The sequence below is a fragment of the Erythrolamprus reginae genome, chromosome 6 (assembly GCF_031021105.1).
Source record: "Erythrolamprus reginae isolate rEryReg1 chromosome 6, rEryReg1.hap1, whole genome shotgun sequence".
In the NCBI taxonomy this organism is placed as follows: Eukaryota; Metazoa; Chordata; class Lepidosauria; order Squamata; family Dipsadidae; genus Erythrolamprus; species Erythrolamprus reginae.
This window is the reverse complement of record NC_091955.1, coordinates 37,557,074-37,578,394: the sequence shown is the minus strand read 5'-3', so window position 1 is coordinate 37,578,394 and position 21,321 is coordinate 37,557,074. Positions and strand designations below refer to the sequence as shown.

The 21,321-nt window shown below is 42.5% G+C and overlaps 1 protein-coding gene across 4 annotated transcripts in view; it reads right to left on the bottom strand.

Annotated features, from left to right (window-relative positions):
- CNTN1 (contactin 1) overlaps nt 1-21,321 on the bottom strand; it is a 760,044-nt gene that overhangs the window by 354,018 nt on the left and 384,705 nt on the right. For all 4 annotated transcript variants that reach the window (XM_070755541.1, XM_070755544.1, XM_070755542.1 and 1 more), the window contains one exon: nt 12,490-12,614. In XM_070755541.1, coding sequence (XP_070611642.1) covers nt 12,490-12,614 — 125 coding nt within the window. The remainder of the gene's footprint in view (nt 1-12,489; nt 12,615-21,321) is intronic.

The following is a 21,321-nucleotide window of genomic DNA, read 5'->3' as shown; positions in this document are numbered from 1 at the left end:
CTGATTTATATCTAAACTAATAATTTATTTAATGACCTATATACATATATGCTGATGTGTTAACCTATCTACTTATTATCTACTTATTTACCTATCTATCAATATAAATACTACAATTTGCTAAACAACTGTATTTAACTATTATAACTATTAATTATTATATATTAATTGAAAGTTACTTTCCATTACTTATTACTTACTCAATTATTCTAACTTATTCTAACCTACTTGAATACCCATATCTAGAACATTAATAATACTTATTAGATATTGATATAGAACTGTATATTGACATTTTTGAGTCTTAAGACTTGGATTATAGAGCCTATTATAATATTATTATAAGTTATCCTACTATAAGTTTACTATAAGTTATTCTATTAAGATTAATATAAATCAATAATATCGAACACTTTGAGTATAAGCTAAACTCATATTTCTGTATCTTTTACTATACTCTATCTGACTTTCCCATAAAATATTCAAAATGTCATCTAATAATACAAACACAAGTACTAAAGCTTGGAAGAAGGCAGCACCTCAATCTTCAACCCCGACCATCCAGCGTAACTTAGAAAACTCTTCTACTGACAAAACATCAGCTGTACAATCAGACCAAGCTGCACCCATCACCTTAGCACAGAATGATGAAAAAATTAAAAAAATTGAGGAACTAAATGATAGAATGGAAACCAGATTACAATACGCAGAAAGTAGAACAGAATATATTAATAAAAATCTGGAAGAGGCCATTTTAAATCTTGAGCTTGAAAAATCAGCATTCTTCTTGAGGTTTCAGAATATTAGCGAATCAAGTGAAGAAAACCTGCCCCAGATCATGTCAGAAATTCTTGCACCCATCGTAAGCAAAACGCCACAGGAAATGTACCAACAAATGGATTAAATTTACAGACTATCGACAAGCTATGCAAAAAGAAATCGTCTACCTAGGGAAGTACATACAGTGGTACCTCAAGATACGAACCCCTCGTCTTACGAACAACCCGAGATACGAACCCGGGGTTCAGAAAATTTTTGCCTCTTCTTACGAACTTTTTTCGTCTTACGAACGCCAAACCCGAACTTCCGGGTTCGGCGTTTGGGAGGCTGCTGGGAAGCCCCGCAGCCCAGCTGTCACCTTTTAAAACAGCCGGGGGTCTTCCCGGAAGCCGAAGCCGGAAGTTCGGGTTTGGCGTTCGGCTTCGGGAAGCTGCTGGGAAGCCCCCCGGCTGTTTTAAAGGTGACAGCCGGGCGGCGGGGCTTCTCGGCGGCAGGTTCGTAAGATGGAAAACGTTCGGGAGGCCGCTTTGGGTTTTTGGCTGGGAGGGAGGGCAGGAGGTCCGGCGCTGGGGGAGGGAGTCAGGAAGGTCCTCCTGCTCCCCCCTCCCAGTGAAAAACACAAAGAGGGTCTGCCACCGGAGACCCCTTTATATTTTTGGCTGGGGGGGGGAAGCAGGAGGCGCAGGATCGGGTCGGCGGCGAGCACGGGAAAAGGCAGCAGGTCTGGGACACCCCCCACCCCAGCACTTTGAATCCTGCCGCTTCTGCTGGATACGGGCGGTGGGCGGGGCGAGCTGCCAAGCCCCTGGCTTCCGCGCCGCTCGTCCCACCCACCGCCCGTATCCAGCAGAAGCTGCTGGATTCAAAGTGCTGGGGTGGGGGGGCTGTCGGGACACCCACCACCCCAGCACTTTGAATCCCGCTGCTTCTGCTGGATACGAGCAATGGGCGGGGCGAGCTGCCAAGCCCCTGGCTTCCGCGCCGCTCGTCCCACCCACCGCCCGTATCCATCAGAAGCTGCTGGATTCAAAGTGCTGGGGTGGGGGGGCTGTCGGGACACCCCCCACCCCAGCACTTTGAATCCCGCCGCTTCTGCTGGATACGGGCGATGGGCGGGGCGAGCTGCCAAGCCCCTGGCTTCCACGCCGCTCGTCCCACCCACCGCCCGTATCCAGCAGAAGCTGCTGGATTCAAAGTGCTGGGGTGGGGGGGCTGTCAGGACAAGCCACGCACAAAGGCCGAGGTGAGGCTGAGCAGGAGGAGAAGCCAACCAGCGAGGCGGTGGGCTGGGAGCCGCAGGCGAAAGGAGCTCGGGCATCGGAGCGCGGCGCCAGGCATTGTTCTCCGGACCCCGCCCGCTCAGCCCCGCGGCGGCCCTTTCCCTCTCCAGGCTGCGGGCGGGGTCCGGAGAACAATGCCTGAGCTCCTTTCGCCTGCGGCTCCCAGCCCACCGCCTCGCTGGTTGGCTTCGCCTCCTGCTCAGCCTCGCCTCGGCCTTTGTGCGCGGCTCCTCCGCCGGAGCTCTGCCGCGCGCGCCCCTTCGCAGCCCCCTCGCTCCTTGTCCCGACAGCCCCACCCCACCCCAGCACTTTGAATCCAGCAGCCGGGCTGAGCGGGCGGGGTCCGGAGAACAATGCGTTTGAAGGCTGCTGGAAAGCTGCGTGGCTGTTTTAAAAGGTGACAGCCGGGCTGGGGGGGTTTCCAGCAGCCGCCAAACGCGGAAGTTTGGGTTTGGCGTTTGGCTTCGGGAGATGGCTGGGAAGCCGCGCGGCCATTTTAAAAGGTCACAGCCGGGCTGGGGGGGTTGCTGGGAAGCCCCCCAGCCCGGCTGTGACCTTTTAAAAGAGCTGCGCGTCATCCCAGCCATCTCCCGAAGCCAAACGCCAAACCCAAACTTCGCTCCTGTCCTGGCTAAATCGTGTGGCAGTAAACAGGCTTTGGGGTTTTGGCTGGGGGGAGAAGTAGGACCTTCCTAACTCCCTCCCCCCCAGCCAAAACCCCAAAGCATGTTTGCTGCCACACGATTTAGCGGCGAAGTGACGTGAAGGGATGGAAAGCTGAAACCGCCTGGTTTCAGCTCCCCATTCCTCCACGTCACTTCGCCCTGAATGCTTCTTGGCCGCCTGGCAGAGGGCTCGCAGCCAGCGGGCGGCGGCGGTGGGGGGGGAAGCCTCGCGGGGAAGCCGGGCAAGAGCGATCTTCTGCCAGCCATGGGCGAGCGGCGGGGAGTCGCCCATGACCGGCAGAAGATCGCTCTTGCTGACCTGATGCCTCGCGGTGAAGCCAGGCAAGAGCGATCTTCTGCCGGCCATGGGCGACTCCCCGCCGCTCGCCCATGGCCGGCAGAAGATCGCTCTTGCCCGGCTTCCCCGCGAGGTAGCAGGTCAGCATCCTGGGCAGGCGAGCGGCGGGGAAGCCAGCGGCTGTGGCAGCTGCTGCCCCCCCCTGTTTTAAAAGTGACAGCCGGGCGGCAGCGTTTTTTTTGCGGGGGTTTTTTTGTTGTTGCACGGATTAATAGACTTTACATTGTTTCCTATGGGAAACAATGTTTCGTCTTACGAACCTTTCGTCTTACGAACCTCCTCCTTGCACCAATTAAGTTCGTATCATGAGGTATTACTGTATTAGATTCACAAAGCGTACTATAAGGGACGAAATTTACAATACGTCAAAGGAAAATCCTCCATCATATAAAGGAAAAGAGATCATAGTCCTTCGTCAAGTTCCCAGACGAGTGTGTGAAAAGCGGAAACCATATCAAACCCTAGCTAATAAACTCAACAGAAACAAGATACCATTTAGATGGCTGACACCTGAGGGCATGCTTATCTCCTTAATTGACAAAAAATACAAAATAACTTCGATAGAAGATGCAAGGGACTTTTACGATCAAGTCATCAAAAAGGTAGACGAGGAATGTATTAGGGAGCAAGAATCAAAAGATAAATCTAGCCTGGATGAAATTAGCTCTGAAGACACTCTCGCAGATAAGGAAACTGGGCTTAAATTAACAGAAGAATATGGCAGAGACGGCACAACAACAAGATCTCAAGCGGAGGTGAGAAAGGAGAAAAGAAGAGAACCAGCAAACTATCTTACATCACAAAAAAACCTTACCGAACAATGAAATAAGACTATTCTCTATCAATATCAACGGCCTCAACTCTCCTAGTAAAAGGAAAAAAACATTCTACAAAATTGAACAACAAAAAGCAGATATAATCTGTCTCCAAGAAACGCATGTAAGAAAACAAGACCAACTAATCTTAAACCATCCCAAGCTTGGAGAAATCTTCTCATCCCTTGCTGAAGTCAAGAAAAGAGGGGTAGTACTATACATTAAACCTAAACTCAACCCTAAACTAATTTACACAGATGACAACGGACAGATATTAATAGTACAAATTACATCAGGAACAAAAAAAATACATATAATCGCAATCTATGCTCCCACAATAAATCAATCCACTTTTTATGCAAAGCTACATCAAAAAATCACGGAATTAAACTTAACAAATATAATAATAACAGGCGACTTCAATGCAATATTAGACAGGAAAAAGGATCATAAAAGCACTAAACAAATGAAAAAGAGAAAACAACTACCGACAACTTTTGAACAACTTACAACTGAATTAGCTCTAAAAGACATATGGCGTCACTTTAATCCAAACAATAGACAATACACTTTTTTCTCTTTTCCTCACAAGTCATGGTCCCGCATTGATATGGCCTGGGCTGATTTAGAATTTATCAATGAAGTAACAGACATACAAATACTTCCAAACTCCTGGGCAGATCATAACCCCATATTGTTAAAATGGAGAGATTCAACTAATAACCATTCAAGACGATGGACTATGAACCAAACAATATTTAAAGAAGAAAACTTTCAAAAAATGTTAAAACAAGAACTATGTAAATTTCTCCAAATTAACAATGATGGTAACACTTCCACACAAAACTTATGGGACACAATGAAAGCCTATGTGCGAGGAATCTATATTGCATACCAAAGTAAAAAGAAAAAACAGAAACAAAACAGCCTATCCACACTAAAAATAAAACTTCAGAACCTTGAAAAAATCCTACAAACAAAACCAGACAATACCAAAACTTTAGGAGAACTGAATATTACAAAACACTACATAAACCTACAAACTCAAGAAGAACTCTCACATAAATTAAGGATTGCCAAACAAAAACACTTTGAATTTGCAAACAAACCCGGGCGATGGTTAGCCTCAAAACTCGCTCATCAAAAAGCAGATAAAATTATAGAGGCAATATATGATCATACAAGTGTTTTAAAAACAACACTTACTGATAAAAAACAAATAATTAAATCCTTCTTTGAGGAATTGTATAAAAAAGATGATGTAAATGAACAACTAATAAATAAACTATTCGAGACCTTAGAAAATACAGAAAAAATAAATAAGGAAGATCAGGATATGCTAAATGACAAAATAACACCAATAGAACTAATTAATGCAATTACGAAACAAAAAAATAATAAAACCCCGGGTACAGACGGTATACAGTGATCCCTTGATTTTCGCGGCTTCAAACTTCGTGAAACGCTATACCACGGTTTTTCAAAAAATATTAATTAAAAAATACTCCACGGTTTTTTTTCTATACCACGGTTTTTCCCACCCGATGACATCATACGTCATCACCAAGAATCACTTCTCTGTCTCTTTCTCTTTCTTTCCTGTCATTCTCTGCTTCAATCATTTTCTCATTTCTCTTTTTTTCTCCCCTTTTTTCTATCATTTCTCTCTCTCTTCCTTCCACTCTTCTCTCTCTCTCTTTCTTCCTCTCTCATTCTCTTCCTTCCTTTCTCATCTTTCTTTCTTTCTCTCTCTCTTTCTCTATCTTGCTTTCTTCCTCTCTCACACTCTCTTCCTCCCTCTCTCATCTATTTCTTTCTTTCCTTCTCTCTCTTTCTCTATCTCTCCCCCTCTTGCTCTCTCTCTTTTTCTCACTTTCCCTCTCTTGTTTTCTTTCTCTCACTCTTTCTCTCTCTCTTGCTATCTCTTGCTCTCCCCCCTCTTTCTCTCTCACGCGCCGGCCCGTGCACCCACCAGCCTCCGGAGAATGCCTGTCCCGCCTCTCTTGCAGCAGAGGAGAAAGAGAGGTGGAGCGGGCGGCAAGCGGGCGGGCGAGCAGCGGGGGGGCGAACGGGCGAGGGGCGAGCAAGCAGCTGGGCGAACGGCGGGCGGGCGAACGGCGGGCGAACGGGCGAGCGGCGAGCGAGCGAGCGGGCGAACGGCAGGTGGCCGGGCGAGCGGCAGGTGAATGGCGGGCGGGTAGGTGGTCGAGCGGCGAGCGAGCGGCTGGGCGAACAGCGGACGGGCGGGTGGCCGGGCGAACGGCGGGCGGGCGAACGGCGGGCGAACGGCGGGCGGGTGCCTACGGGGAACGGTGGCCGCCAGCGCTGCTGCAGGAGGACCCGTGTCCGAAGAAAGCCAGTGAGAGGGGTTGTTTTTGGCTGTCCATAGTCAAAAATGGTGTTTTTACTTCCGCACCTCTACTTCGCGGAAAATCGATTTTCGTGGGAGGTCTTGGAACGTAACCCCCGCGAAAATCGAGGGAACACTGTACCTGCCGAATTCTACAAACAATTTCAAGAAATCCTGGAGCCTATAATGTTACCTCTTTTTAATGAAATCTTCGAAGGTTCAAAACTCCCATCCTCTTGGAATGAGGCTTACATAACCTTAATACCTAAAGATACACAAAACAGAGCTTACATCCAAAATTATCGCCCAATATCTCTGCTTAACTCAGACTATAAAATCTTTGCGTCTATCATAGCTGAAAGATTTAAACGAATACTAACTGTTAGAATACATACAGACCAAAATGGCTTCCTTCCAGCAAGAAACATAGCAACAAACACAAGGATTATTTTGGACTCTTTAGAATATTACGATAAAAATATAGATAAACCAGTAGCATTCTTATTCGTAGATTTACAGAAAGCCTTCGATAGTTTATACTGGCAATTTTTCACAATACAAATGGTGTCAATGCAACTTGGTAATAAATTTACAGAACTCATTAAAACTATATACTCAATACAAACAGCTAAAATACTGATAAACAATGATATGACAGAAACAATAAACATAAAAAAAGGAGTGAGACAGGGCTGTTCCTTAGCCCCCCTGATTTTCATTTTCGCTCTAGAAGTTCTACTAAATAAAATAAGACACAACAAGGAAATCCAAGGATTAAAAATTAAAAGCGAACACTATAAACTTCAAGCATTTGCTGATGACATGGTGTTCATTGTACAAGACCCCTTAAAATCTGCACCTATTCTAATTAATGAAATAAATAAATTTGGAGAGATTGCGGGACTAAAAATTAACAGGGAAAAAACAAAAATGATAACAAAAAATATGACAAAACAGCAGATATTGAAACTATAGGAACTTACTAAAATTAAAACCGCCAAAAAAGTTAAATACCTAGGACTATGGATTACCGCTAATTGCAGCACTATTAAGAAAGACAACTACGATAAACTAATCAATGAAATGGACAAAGATTTTTGCAGATGGTCGAAGCTCCCACTTTCTATAATGGGGAAAATTGCTGTAATTAAAAGTAATATACTCCCTAGATTTTTATACCTTTTTCAAACTGCACCCATTAAATTAAACAGTTTTTTTTTCAAAAACTTACACAAAAAAATTCACAAATTTATATGGACAAAAAAAAAGGCCAGAATAAAACTTAAAGACCTACAAGACCATAGGTCAAGAGGTGAATTCGGGTTACCAAACATGGAACTATATTACCATGCCTCAATTGCAAATTTACTGAAAGAATGGATAACACTTAAAAATTTTAGAATATTAACACTTGAAGGCTATGACCTTCTGGGTGGCACAAGTTTCTGACGGCAGACACAGGTAAAATACTAACATACTTCAGATCACACTGCATACGAAAAACCTTAATTAACACCTGGCACTTCATTAAAAAAACCCATTACCTCTGTATCCCAAAATGGATATCCCCAACAGAAGCAATTATATACCCGAATGTATTAACCCCTGACAAAATTATAACATATGACCAACTGTTAAACGAAAATAATGATCTAATCCCTAAACAAAAACTCATGGAAAAAGGTATTAAAGTGGATTGGTTACACTACCTACAAATTAAATCAAAATATAATGAAGATAAAAACAAATTAGGCTTTCAAAAAAATAATCTCCTTGATAAGATAATTTTTGGCCCCCCCAAAAAACAAATATCAAACATATACAATATCCTCCTCCAACACGATACTGTAGAAGAAATAAAGGAACTATGATAGCGTGGTCACAAAATTTTGGGTACACAATCTATTTAAACAAATGGGAAAAAATTTGGACTGTTAACTATAAACTAACGATGGCAACTTCATATAAGGAAAATCATTACAAAATGTTCTACAGATGGCACTTGCCACCTGCTAGGCTCGCAAAAATGTATCCAAATCTATCACCACTATGTTGGAAGTGCAGGGAAAAACCAGGTACATACTACCACATCTGGTGGACATGTGAAACCACCCAAAAATATTGGTATAAAATCAGAACTATGCTAGAACAAATTACTTCCCAGAGCATCCATGCAAAACCCAAACTATTTTTATTAGGAATCATAAGACAAAACTTTAGTAAAGAAAACAGATATATTATAATTCATATTATTACAGCCGCAAGGATTTTATATGGACAATTCTGGAAACAAGAAAAAAACCCAACCGTTCTATCACTTCTGATTAAAATAATGGAATGTGCAGAAATGTCCAAGCTCGCAATGGAATTGCAAAACAAGGATGAGACAGATTTCTACAAAGCATGGGACAAATGGTACCTCTGGTTAAAAAAAAGAAATTACTTAAAAATTATTCATCAAGAAAAATATCCAACAAAAACAACTTGAAAAACTAGCAACCTACATCACAAATCATAACATTAAATTGAAACGACAAACTGTAAACATCGATTGACATGAACTTTAAATTACAAAGAAAACAAACCCTTAAATCACTGATATGTATTGGCACTAACAATTACATCAAAAGCATATGGAGAAAACCTTAGGGAAATCTACACTACCTATGCTTAAACCACAGGCCGCAAAGCATGAAAGCCCCAGCTCTAACGCTGGCTTCTCCTCTTACCACTCCCCTTTTGCTCCAATCTCCTATCCCTCTTCCCCTTATATCTCTTTCCCTTCTTCCCCAACCCCCTACCTTTCTTCTTTTCTCCCTCCCCACCTATGTGTACTATACAAGTAAATTATAAATGTTAGAATGTATATTATATATATCCCTTTTGCTTTTCTGTACCCTGTTTTTAATGTATATATTCAATAAAAATATTTATTAAAAAAAAAAAAGATTGATGGCAGAAAAATACCCCATGGTCCATCTGGTCTGCCCTTATACTATTTCCTGTATTTTATCTTAGTATGGATATATGTTTATCCCAGGCATGTTTAAATTCAGTTACTGTGGATTTACCAACCATGTCTGCTGGAAGTTTGTTCCAAGGATCTACTACTCTTTCACTAAAATAATATTTTCTCATGTTGCTTTTGATCTTTCCCCCAACTAACTTCAGATTGTGTCCCCTTGTTCTTGTGTTCACTTTCCTATTAAAAACACCTCTCCTGAACCTTATTTAACCCTTTAACATATTTAAATGTTTCAACCATGTCCCCCCTTTTCCTTCTGTTCTCCAGACTATACAGATTGAGTTCATTAACTCTTTCCTGATAAGTTTTATGCTTAAGACCTTCCACCATTCTTGTAGCCCGTCGTTGGACCCATTCAATTTTGTCAATATCTTTTTGTAGGTGAGGTCTCCAGAACTGAACACAGTATTCCAAATGTGTTCTCACCAGCGCTCTATATAGCGGGATCACAATCTCCCTCTTCCTGCTTGTTATACCTCTAGCTATGCAGCCAAGCAACAAACAGCAAGCATAATATTAAATGGCGAAATGACTGACAAGGTGGATATCACTAAAGGAACAAGACAAGGATGTCCATTGTCACTGTTGTTGTGAGTGCTCCTTGTCCACTTCAGGTCATCTCAGATTCTGAGCCAGGTTCCTCTGGATACCCTGGGCCAGGGTGGTTGCCAGCTGAAGTAGAGAGTAAGAGTGAGGGAGAAAGTGACCTGAGTGAGCCTCTAGAGGGGGCTGATATGACAATAGAGGAGTGGTCCCAGTTGGAGGATGAGGAAGACATTAGAGTAGGAAGTCAGTAGATAGACCCTCGCTATAGAATATTGCTCAGAAGGCGAGAGGAGTTGCATAGTAAAAGGTATTAGTGTATTGACTTAGCCTCTTTGTGGTGTGATGTCACTTCCAGGAGTATAAAGGCAAAGGATCTTGGGAAATTGGGAGTGGGGATTCAATGTCTTTCAATGGAAGAGATGTGAGATTGGGGGTGTGCTTGAACAAGGCTTTAAAACCATGATTTCTGTCACAATAAAAGTCATCTCTCTGCTGGATGCTTGTTGCCAGGACTCAGGTGAACAAAATTCATATGCTTAAATGATAAATGGACTGTATTATCTAGAAATGCTGACTAGGCCGAGTTTGACGCCAAAATTTATTTGGCAAAGGAAGAGACCCAGGATTAGTTAGATACAAGAATAAGAGGTGGTTTGGACTTCCAAATTGGGAGCTTTACTACCAAGCTGCAGCAATGACACAGATTAAAGAATGGATTATGCTCAGAAATAAAAGAACTTTGATCTTAGAAGGACACGGTTTATAAATAGAGTGACACGTGTTTGTGTAGTATGAAAAACAAAAAAATACATAGGTTCTTCCAGAACCATTCTATAAGGAACTCGTTATTGGTAATTTGGGAAATGAAGCATTTTCCATGAATTTGGTCAAAGAAAACATGTGAAAGGGAATGACTCGCGCCTGGGAATGCCTGTGGTTAAAAGCAGACAAGGCTTCAAAATGGGGCACCACTTCTAGGAAGGATCACATGGACGGGTTTAGGTTATTTTCTTGGAAACAATGGAGAAATTGGGGGGGTTTTCCATTACCTTCTGGCCTATGTGTTATTTCCTGGTAGGAGTCTATATTTAGAATTTCCCCCTGTAGTCTCTTATCCAAGTAAGCAGCAGAATCCCATCTAACCCTGTTTAGCTTTTTCAAGATTATCTAAGGTTTTACACAAGGTTTCAGAATAGGATAGAGTAGAGTAGAGTAGAGTAGAATAGGAATCTTTATTGGTCAAGTGTGATTGGACACACAAGGAATTTGCCATTAGTGCCTATGCTCTCAGTGTACATAAAATAAAAGATACACTTGTCAAGAATCATGAGATACAATGCGTAATGATTGTCATAGGGGTTAAATAAGCTGGGTTTGGTGAAACTTGACTTTGGTCTTCAAACCTGGCAAGTTTAAGGCTTGTGGACTTCAACTCCCATTCCTAAGGCAGCATGACTGGTGGAGGAATTCTGGGAGCTGAAGTCCACAAATCTTGAAGCTGTCAGGTTTGAAGTTTGTAAAAAGTATACATGGTTGTAAAAAGTATTCTGCTACACTGGTATTTTATTAAACAATATAATACTACACCATTTGGTTCAGAATACTTTTTTCCTTGTTTTCTTCCTCTGAAATCTGGGTGCATCTTATACACCGAAAAATATAGTAATTGTTTCTGAAAAGCTTTTTATTTACTATGTTTTTTATCAGATAAGAAAATCCCATATATAAATAATGTTAGGCATGTAGGATGTGTTTTTTGATGTATATTTTTACTGTATGGTGCAGAAAAAAATTAAAAAATTAAATCCAAAAGAAATATACAATTACTGTATGTTGTGATTCCATCTGAGGCTCCTCAGGGAACGGCTGACCCTCTGCCAGTTCCATGCTCAGAGGGGGAGGATGAGGAACAGGAGGAGGAGGAGGAGGCCCAGGCAGACGGGGAGGAGGAATATCAGGCCGAGGGAGAGGGAGAACAGCCTGAGTCCCCCGGGGTGGAGCTCTACCCAGCAAGCAGCCTGGAGTCCTTAGATGAAAATGCACAAGCCATCATCGATCTCAGGCAGAGAAGAGCAGCACAATGAAGGGGACAATTAGCCAGGTATTTCCAGCCCTAAATAGGCAACAGCTGGGTTTGGGTGTGGTTCTCCCCAGAAAGGCTGAAAAGGCAGACCCACCCTTCCTGTATTGTGGAGTATTATCTTTGGGAGTCCTGGGACCTGGCTGTGATCTTTGGCGTCTCTGATTCTGGCTTGTGGCCTTGAAGACTGAAACCTTGGGGGGAAAGGCATGGGTCTTATTCTCTACAGTGGTGTGTGTGCCAGCAAGAAGTCTGCTGTATTGTCTGGTCGTCAGGACTCTGCTGTGAAGCCTCATAGTCTGCCTGTTGGGAAGAACAGGTTTTTCTCTGTGTTTATTTTTCAAACTATAAAGTGCCTTTGCTTTTACCAGCGTGTCTGGCTGTTTTTTCCAGTTGGTGTTGAAGTCTGGGGGCACCCAGACAGAACACTGTATTTTTTCTAAAACATGTATTTTACATGAACTGTAAAAGTTCATTTTTGAAAACTTATTTCACTTGGACATTATTTATCAAAAGAATTGTATCAATTTATTATTGCTTTTTAACCATTAAAGATAATATTTTGTGATTCATAAGTAAGTTAATCCTACCGGTAATCCATTTCTCAGCCACCGGATTGTTGGAATAGGCTTGCCTGCAGCTATACATGGCCAATGGAATTCACTACCAATATCTCTTTCGGTATCATTAATATGTTCCACCCATTCTGGATATGCTGAAAGACAAGAGAAACAGCTTTTCTTGTATTGTATGCATGCTTAAAACAGTTTCTTCTAGCCCTAAGAGCCAGCTTAATTCATACATATAATATAAAACTCTAATTTAAAGGTATTGAACTCAAGGCCCATGAGTGGGGTACTTAGATCTGGCGCACAGGGCCTTTGGAAACAGCAAAGGATCAGCCTGCAGTGCCTCTGCCAGTGAAAACAGAACTCAGGAGAGCCACCTTTTCACTGGCAGTTGGATGCAGAAGGCTATCCCAGCCAAAAACAGAATTCACAAGGATGTGACCCTCTTGAGCTTCATTTTCTCTGGCAGAGGGTTGCAGGAGGCCGTCCCCAGCCAAAAATGAAGATCATGAGCCCATTTTTCACTGGCAGAGCGCTCAGACCACCACAGGCACCACAGTGCTCAGACCACCACCACATGATTAACATCAAATTGGCCATGCTCCCCAGCCCCCCAAGGTCAAACACAACCTTGATGTAGCCCTCAATGAAATTGAGTTTGAAACGCCTGCTCTAATTAATAAATAACTGCTCAAAAACCAAAAGCCAACATTCCCAGCGTTTTGCTGTGACAGTGCTAATAGTTCATTTAAAAGCAAATATTTATGTTTTTCCTTTGAAGCACATCAAAGAATGAATAGAGAATATATGAGTTTAAGTCTTGTTGATGGTCATTCATACCATGAGTAATTATGATTTCCTATTTCATCCAAACCAGGTCTCGTGACTGTATGTTAACAAATGGGATCTTATGCCATGCTTAATGACATTTCCTTTTTACTTCTATTTCTATCCCACCAAATCTGCCACAGATTCCAGACAGTTAACAAATGGAAATTAAAATATTATACAAATACCTACAGTCAATAAGTTAATTAAAATTATGAATTTTAAACATAATTTCTTAATGAACAAAACATTAATGATCAGCCGAGTAAGAATCAAAGCAATATAAATAACAAGCGTGGCCAAAAGTTTATTCTGTCCTCTTTACACCTTAGTCTGTATACAGCTTGACATACAGCTAAACCCGCCTATCCTCCAATAAAACAGACCATGTGTGTAGTTCTGGATGCTTTATTGAAAGAAAAGGACATGGTCAAACTGAGGAAAATAGGAATACATACAATGAGAACCAAATACAAGATAGCAGTTATTTATTTATTTATTTGTTTATTTATTTATTTAACTTATTTATTATTAGAGTTGAAAGGGACCTTACAGGTCATCAAGTCCAACCCCCTGCTTGAGCAGGAAATCCTACAGCACCCCAGCCAAATGGCAGTCCAATCTCCTCTTGAAAATGTCCAAAGTTGGGGAGTTCACAACCTCCGCTGGCAGGCCGTTCTACTGGATGAACGCTCTCACCGTCAAAAAGTTCTTCCTTATCTCCAGGTTGAATCTTTCCTTGGTCAGCTTCCAACCGTTGTTTCTCGTCTGGCCCTCTGGTGCCCTGGAAAATAGTGTGACCCCCTCCTCTCCGTGGCAACCCCTTAAGTACCTATTATGTCCCCCCTAGCCCTTCTTTTTACTAGACTATCCATGGCCAGTTCCAGCAATTTTTCCTCATATGGCCTGGTCTCTAGTCCCTTTATCATTTTAGTTGCTCTTTTCTGCACCCTTTCCAGAGTCTCTATATCTCTTTTGAAGTGTGGTGACCAGAACTGGATGCAAGACTCCAGGGCCTTATAGAGTGGTATTATTACCTCTCTGGTCATGGAGTGTATCCCCCTGTTTGTGCAGTTTAGGATTGTGTTGGCTTTTTTAGCCACTGCCGCACATTGCTGGCCCATGTTTAGCTGGTTATTCACCAAGACTCCAAGATCCCTTTCACAGTCACTTATGGTGAGTGTGATTTCACCCAATTTGTATGCATGTTTTGGGGGTTTTTTTGCCTAGGTGCAGGATTTTACTCTTCTCTACATTGAACTTCATTTTGTTCATTTTGGCCCACTGTACAAGTCTGTCTAGATCTTTCTGTAGCCTATCCTCTGGGGTGTTGGCCGCTCCCGCCAGCTTGGTGCAAATTTAATTATTTCCCCCTGTATTCCCTAGTCTAGGTCGTTGATAAATATGTTAAAGAGTACTGGGCCTAGGATTGTTCCCTGTGGTACCCCGCTGCCTACCTCTTTCCATGTGGACTTAGTCCCATTGAGGGCTACTCGCTGGGTGCGATTGGTAAGCCAGTTTTCAATCCATCTTGTTGTGTTACTGTTGATCCCACTCTTCTTTACTTTGGAGAGTAGGAGGTTGTGGTCCACCTTGTCGAATGCTTTGCTAAAGTCTAAGTATATTATGTCCAATGCATTTCTCTGGTCAATTGATTTGGTCACAGTGTCGAAGAATGAAATGAGGTTGGTTTGGCATGATTTGTTTCTGACAAATCCATGTTAGCTGGTGGTTATTACGTTGTTCGATTCAAGATGGTGGCAGATCTGTTTCTTGATTATCTTTTCTAATATTTTCCCGGGAATAGACGATAGGCTGATAGGTCTGTAGTTTCCTGGGTCTGTTTTTTTGCCTTTTTTGTAAATAGAGACCATGCCGGCTCGTTTCCAATGGTCTGGTAGGTCTCCTGTGGTCCAGTATATTTGAAAGATGTGGTACAGAGGTTCAGTGATGACATCGGCAAGCTCCTTTAGGAATCTGGGGTGCAGTCCATCTGGTCCTGGTGATTTTTACTCATTGAGTTCCAATAGGTGGTCTCTTACTGTATTTTTATTAAAGTAGTGTTTTGTTTCAATTTTGATTTCTGCAGCTGTGATACAAGCTCATTGTTTTGTTGTTTCTTTGTGCATGAAAACAGATGCGATAAAAGTTGTTGAGCAGTTCTGCTTTCTCTTTATTGTCCGTTACTTCTAGTGGACTGACTGCTTCCTTGATTTTTTGGGGGGGTGTTTATGTGTTGGAAGAAGCTTTTTTAAATTGTCTTGGACCTTTGTTGCTAGGCTTAGTTCGTACTGAGCTTTTACTGGCTGTTACTGCTGAACATAATTATTAATAAATACAAGTAATCTAAATCTCACCAGCGATGCTCTATGTGGGTTTGTCCTTGGTTGACTATGTGCCACAGATTAAGATGGATTCTTCTTTGTGCTTCTGTCTTCTCCAAATGCTAAAGAAAAGTGGAGTCTGACTTCCCAGCATGTTTTGAGCATGCAGGCTGATGGATAAAGGGATTGGGCTAGAGAGCAACATCAGTATATAAAGATTATATGTTGGGGCATGACACTCCCTGTTTGGTATCAACAGATACAACTATTTGAGTTCTGAGATGGTAGCATTAACTGAGCTACCACTGCATTTTTGGTGATATGGTTGTCAATGAGGTACTGTCACTGCAGTTCCCAATGAGACCTCTGGGAACTTAACACTAAACTAAGTCTGGAATATAACATCCTATTGCTAGCTTTTCCCTTAGAATTGCTGAGGTCATTTAATGTATATCCAGCACCATTCTGTTGAACAGAAATTATGGAATACATTGCAGAAGATTGGTTCAATTGCTTTTTGCTTGATGATATTTGTGGTATGCGCCATTTGAGCTATGGTGTTGTCCACAGGTTCTGAAGAATAGAACAGAATAGAATAGAATTCTTTATTGGCCAAGTATGATTGGACACACAAGGAATCTGTCTTTGATCATATGCTCTCAGTGTACATAAAAGAAAATATACATTTGTCAAGAATCATGAGGTACAACACTTAATGATTGTCATAGGGGTCAAATAAGCAATGAGGAAACAATCAATATTAATGAAAATCTTAAGGAGTTACAGTGGGAAGAAATGGATGATAGGAATGATTGGAAAGAAACTAGTAGTAATAGTAGTGGAGACTTAGTAAATAGTTTGATAGTGTTGAGGGAATTATTTGTTTAGCAGAGAGAGAAAACTGTTCTTTATCTAGTTGTCTTGGGAAAAAAATGTTCTTGTATCTTGGTGTGGAATGCTCTGTAGCGACGTTTTGAGGGTAGGAGTTGAAACTGTTTGTTTGTTTGACTTCTATGCTGCCCAATTCCGAAGGACTCAGTTCTGATTATGTCGGGGATGAGAGAGGAGAGTAAATATTTTCACAGCTCTTTTTTTGACTTGTGCAGTATACAAGTCTGCAATGGAAGGCAGGTTGGTAGCAATTGTTGTTTCTGCAGTTCTGATTATCCTCTGAAGTCTGTGTAGGTCTTGCGGGTTGCAGAACCAAACCAGACAATTATAGAGGTGCAAATGACAGACTCAATGATTCCTCTGTAGAACTGTATCAACAGCTCCTTGGGCAGTTTGAGCTTCCTGAGTTGGTGCAGAAAAAACATTCTTTGTTGTGCTTTTTTGATGACATTTTTGATGTTAGGTGACCATTTTAGGTCTTGAGATATGATAGAATCTAGAAATTTGAAAGTCCTTACTATTGATACTGTGTTGTCTAGTGTGGTGAGAGGTGGTGGGATGGGCGAGTTTCTCCTAAAATCTACTAACATTTCTATGGTTTTGAGTGTGTTCAGTTTTAGATTGTTCCAGTCACACCACAAGGCTAGTTGTTCAACCTCCTGTGGCATAGATGGAGACTGTAGCAAGGAGCAGGCTACAGCTTGTCCTTTATTGTTAATTAGGTATTGCCTCTGTGATATGAAGGCAAGAGGGGTCAGTATCTTCTTTGACTAATCTCTGCTCTGTCATTTCTAAAGAGAGTTTGTTGTTAGTAGTTATTGTCACCCGGTTGTCATCCTTAGTCTTTTGGAAGCCTTGTGCACCTTAAAGGCGAGATTGTCATTAAAGGGGCCTATGGAGGGACAAGGCAAATGGGTAATGTGCAGTGATTCCTTTAAGAGGAATTAATTGTGGCTTGGCTGAAAAATAGGAGGATGTCTATTTTATAATGTGATTGTAAGCATATTGTTAACAGAGATTGGCTTGTGTATGCTACCTAGACACACATCATATAATGACCCACACTAGGCCTAATTTCTGAGCATTGTGGGGACTATTTATCTGAGTTCTTGGCTTATGGACTCATAAAATATCTCTCCCTAGGAGTAAGACTATCTGAGTCTGAAAATTGCGCTCTGGTATCAAATGTGCTATGAAGTTCAAATGTGCTATGAATTGCTGCATCTGCTGTAGAGATTTCAGATCTATGGTCAGGGATCTGGTTGCATTCAATAAGAGTTGTTAAAGTCAGCCATGTTTCCTCATCTACCGACTTGACTATGTAAGCAGATGCTCTTCTCCCCGCCATCTCCACAATTCCTGCACAGGATGTTAAGGAATACGGAGTGCTGGGGCCTTTAATGCCAAAGGTTTCAAAGTTTGAGTTGGCTAAAGACCTGATACTTTGGTTATCTAGAATGGCATGAATCTTAATGGCTTTGTCACTTTGGCCTGCTATGAAGACTCATACTAAACAGATTTTGGAGCAGGACTTGCCACCTGCAATCACTTTGAAGACTCCTGTGCATTTTACATTGATTTCTGTTGTGATTGTATCAGTGTGTCCTTCCTCCTTGTCATGTTCACTGGGACTGTAAGTGTGTTGTAAGGTCCATGGAGCTGGCCCTGGGTGCCATATTCCATGCATTTTTCACTGACCTCGCAGTCATTGGCAAAGTGGGGACTCATGAGCAGCACTTGTAACAAATGCTGTTTGCTTTCAGGAAATCTTTGCAGTTCTCCATGGACTTCTCCCTGAAGGCTTTGCATTTTAGGAGAGGATGTGGCTTATGCAGTGGTGGGTTACTACTGGTTCACACCGGTTTGGGAGAACCGTTAGCAATAATTTGGCCTGGGTCACAGAAGCAGTAGCAACCTCTAGCTGGCAACACCCCTAAACTGGCCCCTGCTTGCTCACCCCAACTGCCTGATGCTCACTTGCTCAAGATAAGTTTTTCTTTACTATGGCAAAGTGTTTCCCTGCACGCAATGGCTGAGAGATGTGCCAGTCTCTGGTAAAATGCACGACTTGCAACTTGGGGGTGGCAAGTGGGGCAGGGTGAGGTGGGGCCGCTAAAGGGGAGATTTTCCTACCTTTTCCTGTGGTTGTGGTTTGGTGTGGGATCATGTGAGTGAGCATGGGTGTGACATTAAGTTGGTCATGCTCACTCAGTCATATGACCAATAAATCATACCCACAACAGAGAACTGGTAGAAAATATTTAGAATCCACCCCTTGGATTCTGGTGTAGAAGACATGCTTACCAAGATCTCTGATCTCAGTTTCTATGTGGGAGGAGCTGGCAGACCTGTGAAGGGAATCTGGAGGAGTCCCATTAATTTTGTGGACTGTTACTGGAGGCTTACGAGGATTATGTTCTGAAGGAACAGCACATGACAATGTGAAGTCAAAGCTAGGATCGTTTCTTGTTTTAGCTTATTGGCACAAGAAGTCCACAAAAACAAAGAAGGGAAATGGAATGTTGTACTTTTTTTTGTATTTGAAGCCATGTGTGATCCACTGCTATTGTAAGTTATAGGGTAACTTTATACAATAGGGTTGACACCTCTGGATGTGTCAAGGAATGCAAGTCCTTGCAAGTCTCCTTCTGTCTTAGGTACTTGAAGTTCCATCGGTAGGTCACTAAGTTTCCTAGGTTTCTGATAGGCTCTGTTATGTATTTTGGGAAAGCTATCAAGTATTTTGAATTCAGCTTCTGCTGAATCTAGCACTCATCAGGTCTGTCCTAGATAATTTTAAGGCCAGTTTCAGGGTAGTTTATGTTTATTGTCCTGACTCATTTTGTATGCTCAGTAGATTTGATTCCAAACCATTTACTATTAAATCTATCTCTTCACTACATGACAAATCTAAGCCTCTGATGGCTTTTGGAAAGGAAGATCGCCAGGCTCTATAACTTTCAGGATGATCATTAAACTTTTCAAGTCCTTGTGTGACTGGCTCACGTCATGCAAGGAACTTGGCAAGGTGTATGGCAAGGGGTAGCATACCAATCTAAATAATAATAATAATAATAATAATAATAATAATAATAATAATTATTATTATTATTATTATTATTATTATTGATTAGCTGACTGTGCATTGCTGTGGTGAAAAAGTTTTGTGTAGTCATATCTTTAAGATGTCTCTGGTTTCAGGTATTATTTTCTATTATGCTCCTGTGTGAAGGCTGGATAGGATAATTTGCAGGCTCAAACACCTTGGGTGTGTGGGGTCTGTTATCAGAGGTGCAAGCTTTGCTTAGAGCTTTCTGATTTGTACGTTTGAGGCTTGTTGTTAGCCTACAGTGGTGCTGAGTAGCATCTTTGGCTTGCTTCTTGAAGGTTCTCTTTTCCATTGAACTGAGCGTTGCTGCTTGGCCTGGATAGACATATTCTGAAGTGTGTTGCAGAGGATCTTGGGGTTCAGCTTCTGGAAAAACATATTGCTACATTTACTGCATTTGTTGTCAGAATATACAGCTCTTTCTAGGGCTTTGACTTTGGCTGTGGAAGCTGATACTTCTTTCTCTATGGCAAGCTGCTCTAGGTTCAATTCTAAAAGGGCTTTCTGCATTTCTAGGGGTGTCTCTTGCTGCATTCCTTCAGCTTATTTCAGTCTCTAACCATGCTCTCTCTCTTTTTATTTCCATTTCTTTTTCAGCAAAGGCTGCTCATGCTTTTGCAGCTTCAGCCTTTGCCCTGGAAATGGCAAGTGCATTACTTGCTGATGAGTGTTTGGAAGAATTAGAGATTTGAGAAGACACCTGGCTCTGTGAAATAGTGGCTTCTGGAGATGCTCGTCTATGTATATTGCTGTATGGCCATATGCAGGTAAGTGTGTTGGCAGAGTACTAGGCCTCTGTATAGTCGTTAACCTAACTCCCACTTCCTGGGTAGCTGCTGTTTCACTGTTTTGTCCACATTACACATTAATCTGTGTGCAGCTCAATATGCAGCTAAACCCATCTATCTTTCAATAAAACAGACTATATGCATAGGTACTTTATTGAAAGAACAGGATAAGGTGAAACTGGAGAAAATAGGAATATATACAATGAGAACCAAATACAAGATAGGCAGTGGCGGACCACCTGGTGGGAGCATGTGCACGCCTGGCACGCACATGCCTGGCACAGGATTCAGCTTCTGCACATACACAAAAGCTGATCTCATGCAAGGACACGTGCGAGAGATTTCCAGGAATTTTTTTTGCTTTCACGCATGCGTGGAAGCAAAAAGGCCTGAAAACTGTCCAAAGTAAGGTAAGTAACAGCCACCATTCATCTGCCGCCTGCTGTGTTGCGCCGCTCAGGGAAGTTCTGCTGCACTGCAAGCAGCAGCTCCACCGTGAGTGGCCCATCCACTTCCCTGCCCCACCGCTCTGTTGCACCATTCACGGTGGCTCCGCAACCAGCAGCTCCACCACAAACGGCCCATCTGCTTGCCCGAACTGCTCTACCTATGGAGGCTCCGCCATGAACAGGCTGCCTGCTCTGCCACTCCATGAGCAGCAGCTCCATCGCAAGTGGCCTGCCCACTGCCTGCTCCACTGTGCTGCCACCCGCCATGCCATGAGTGGACCGCCTGGCCCTTCCCTTTTGCCTTGCTCTGGTGCTTGTGTGATCTCCTGAAAGGGAGCCATGGTGCGGGGAGCAAGCCAGGTGGCCCCAAGCTCCAGCCACGTGGCCTGCTCTGTTCTCTCCCATGCTGCAGGCATCTCTTAGCGCGGTGATGATGTCCTGAACAAGTCGTGGCCTTCGGGAGC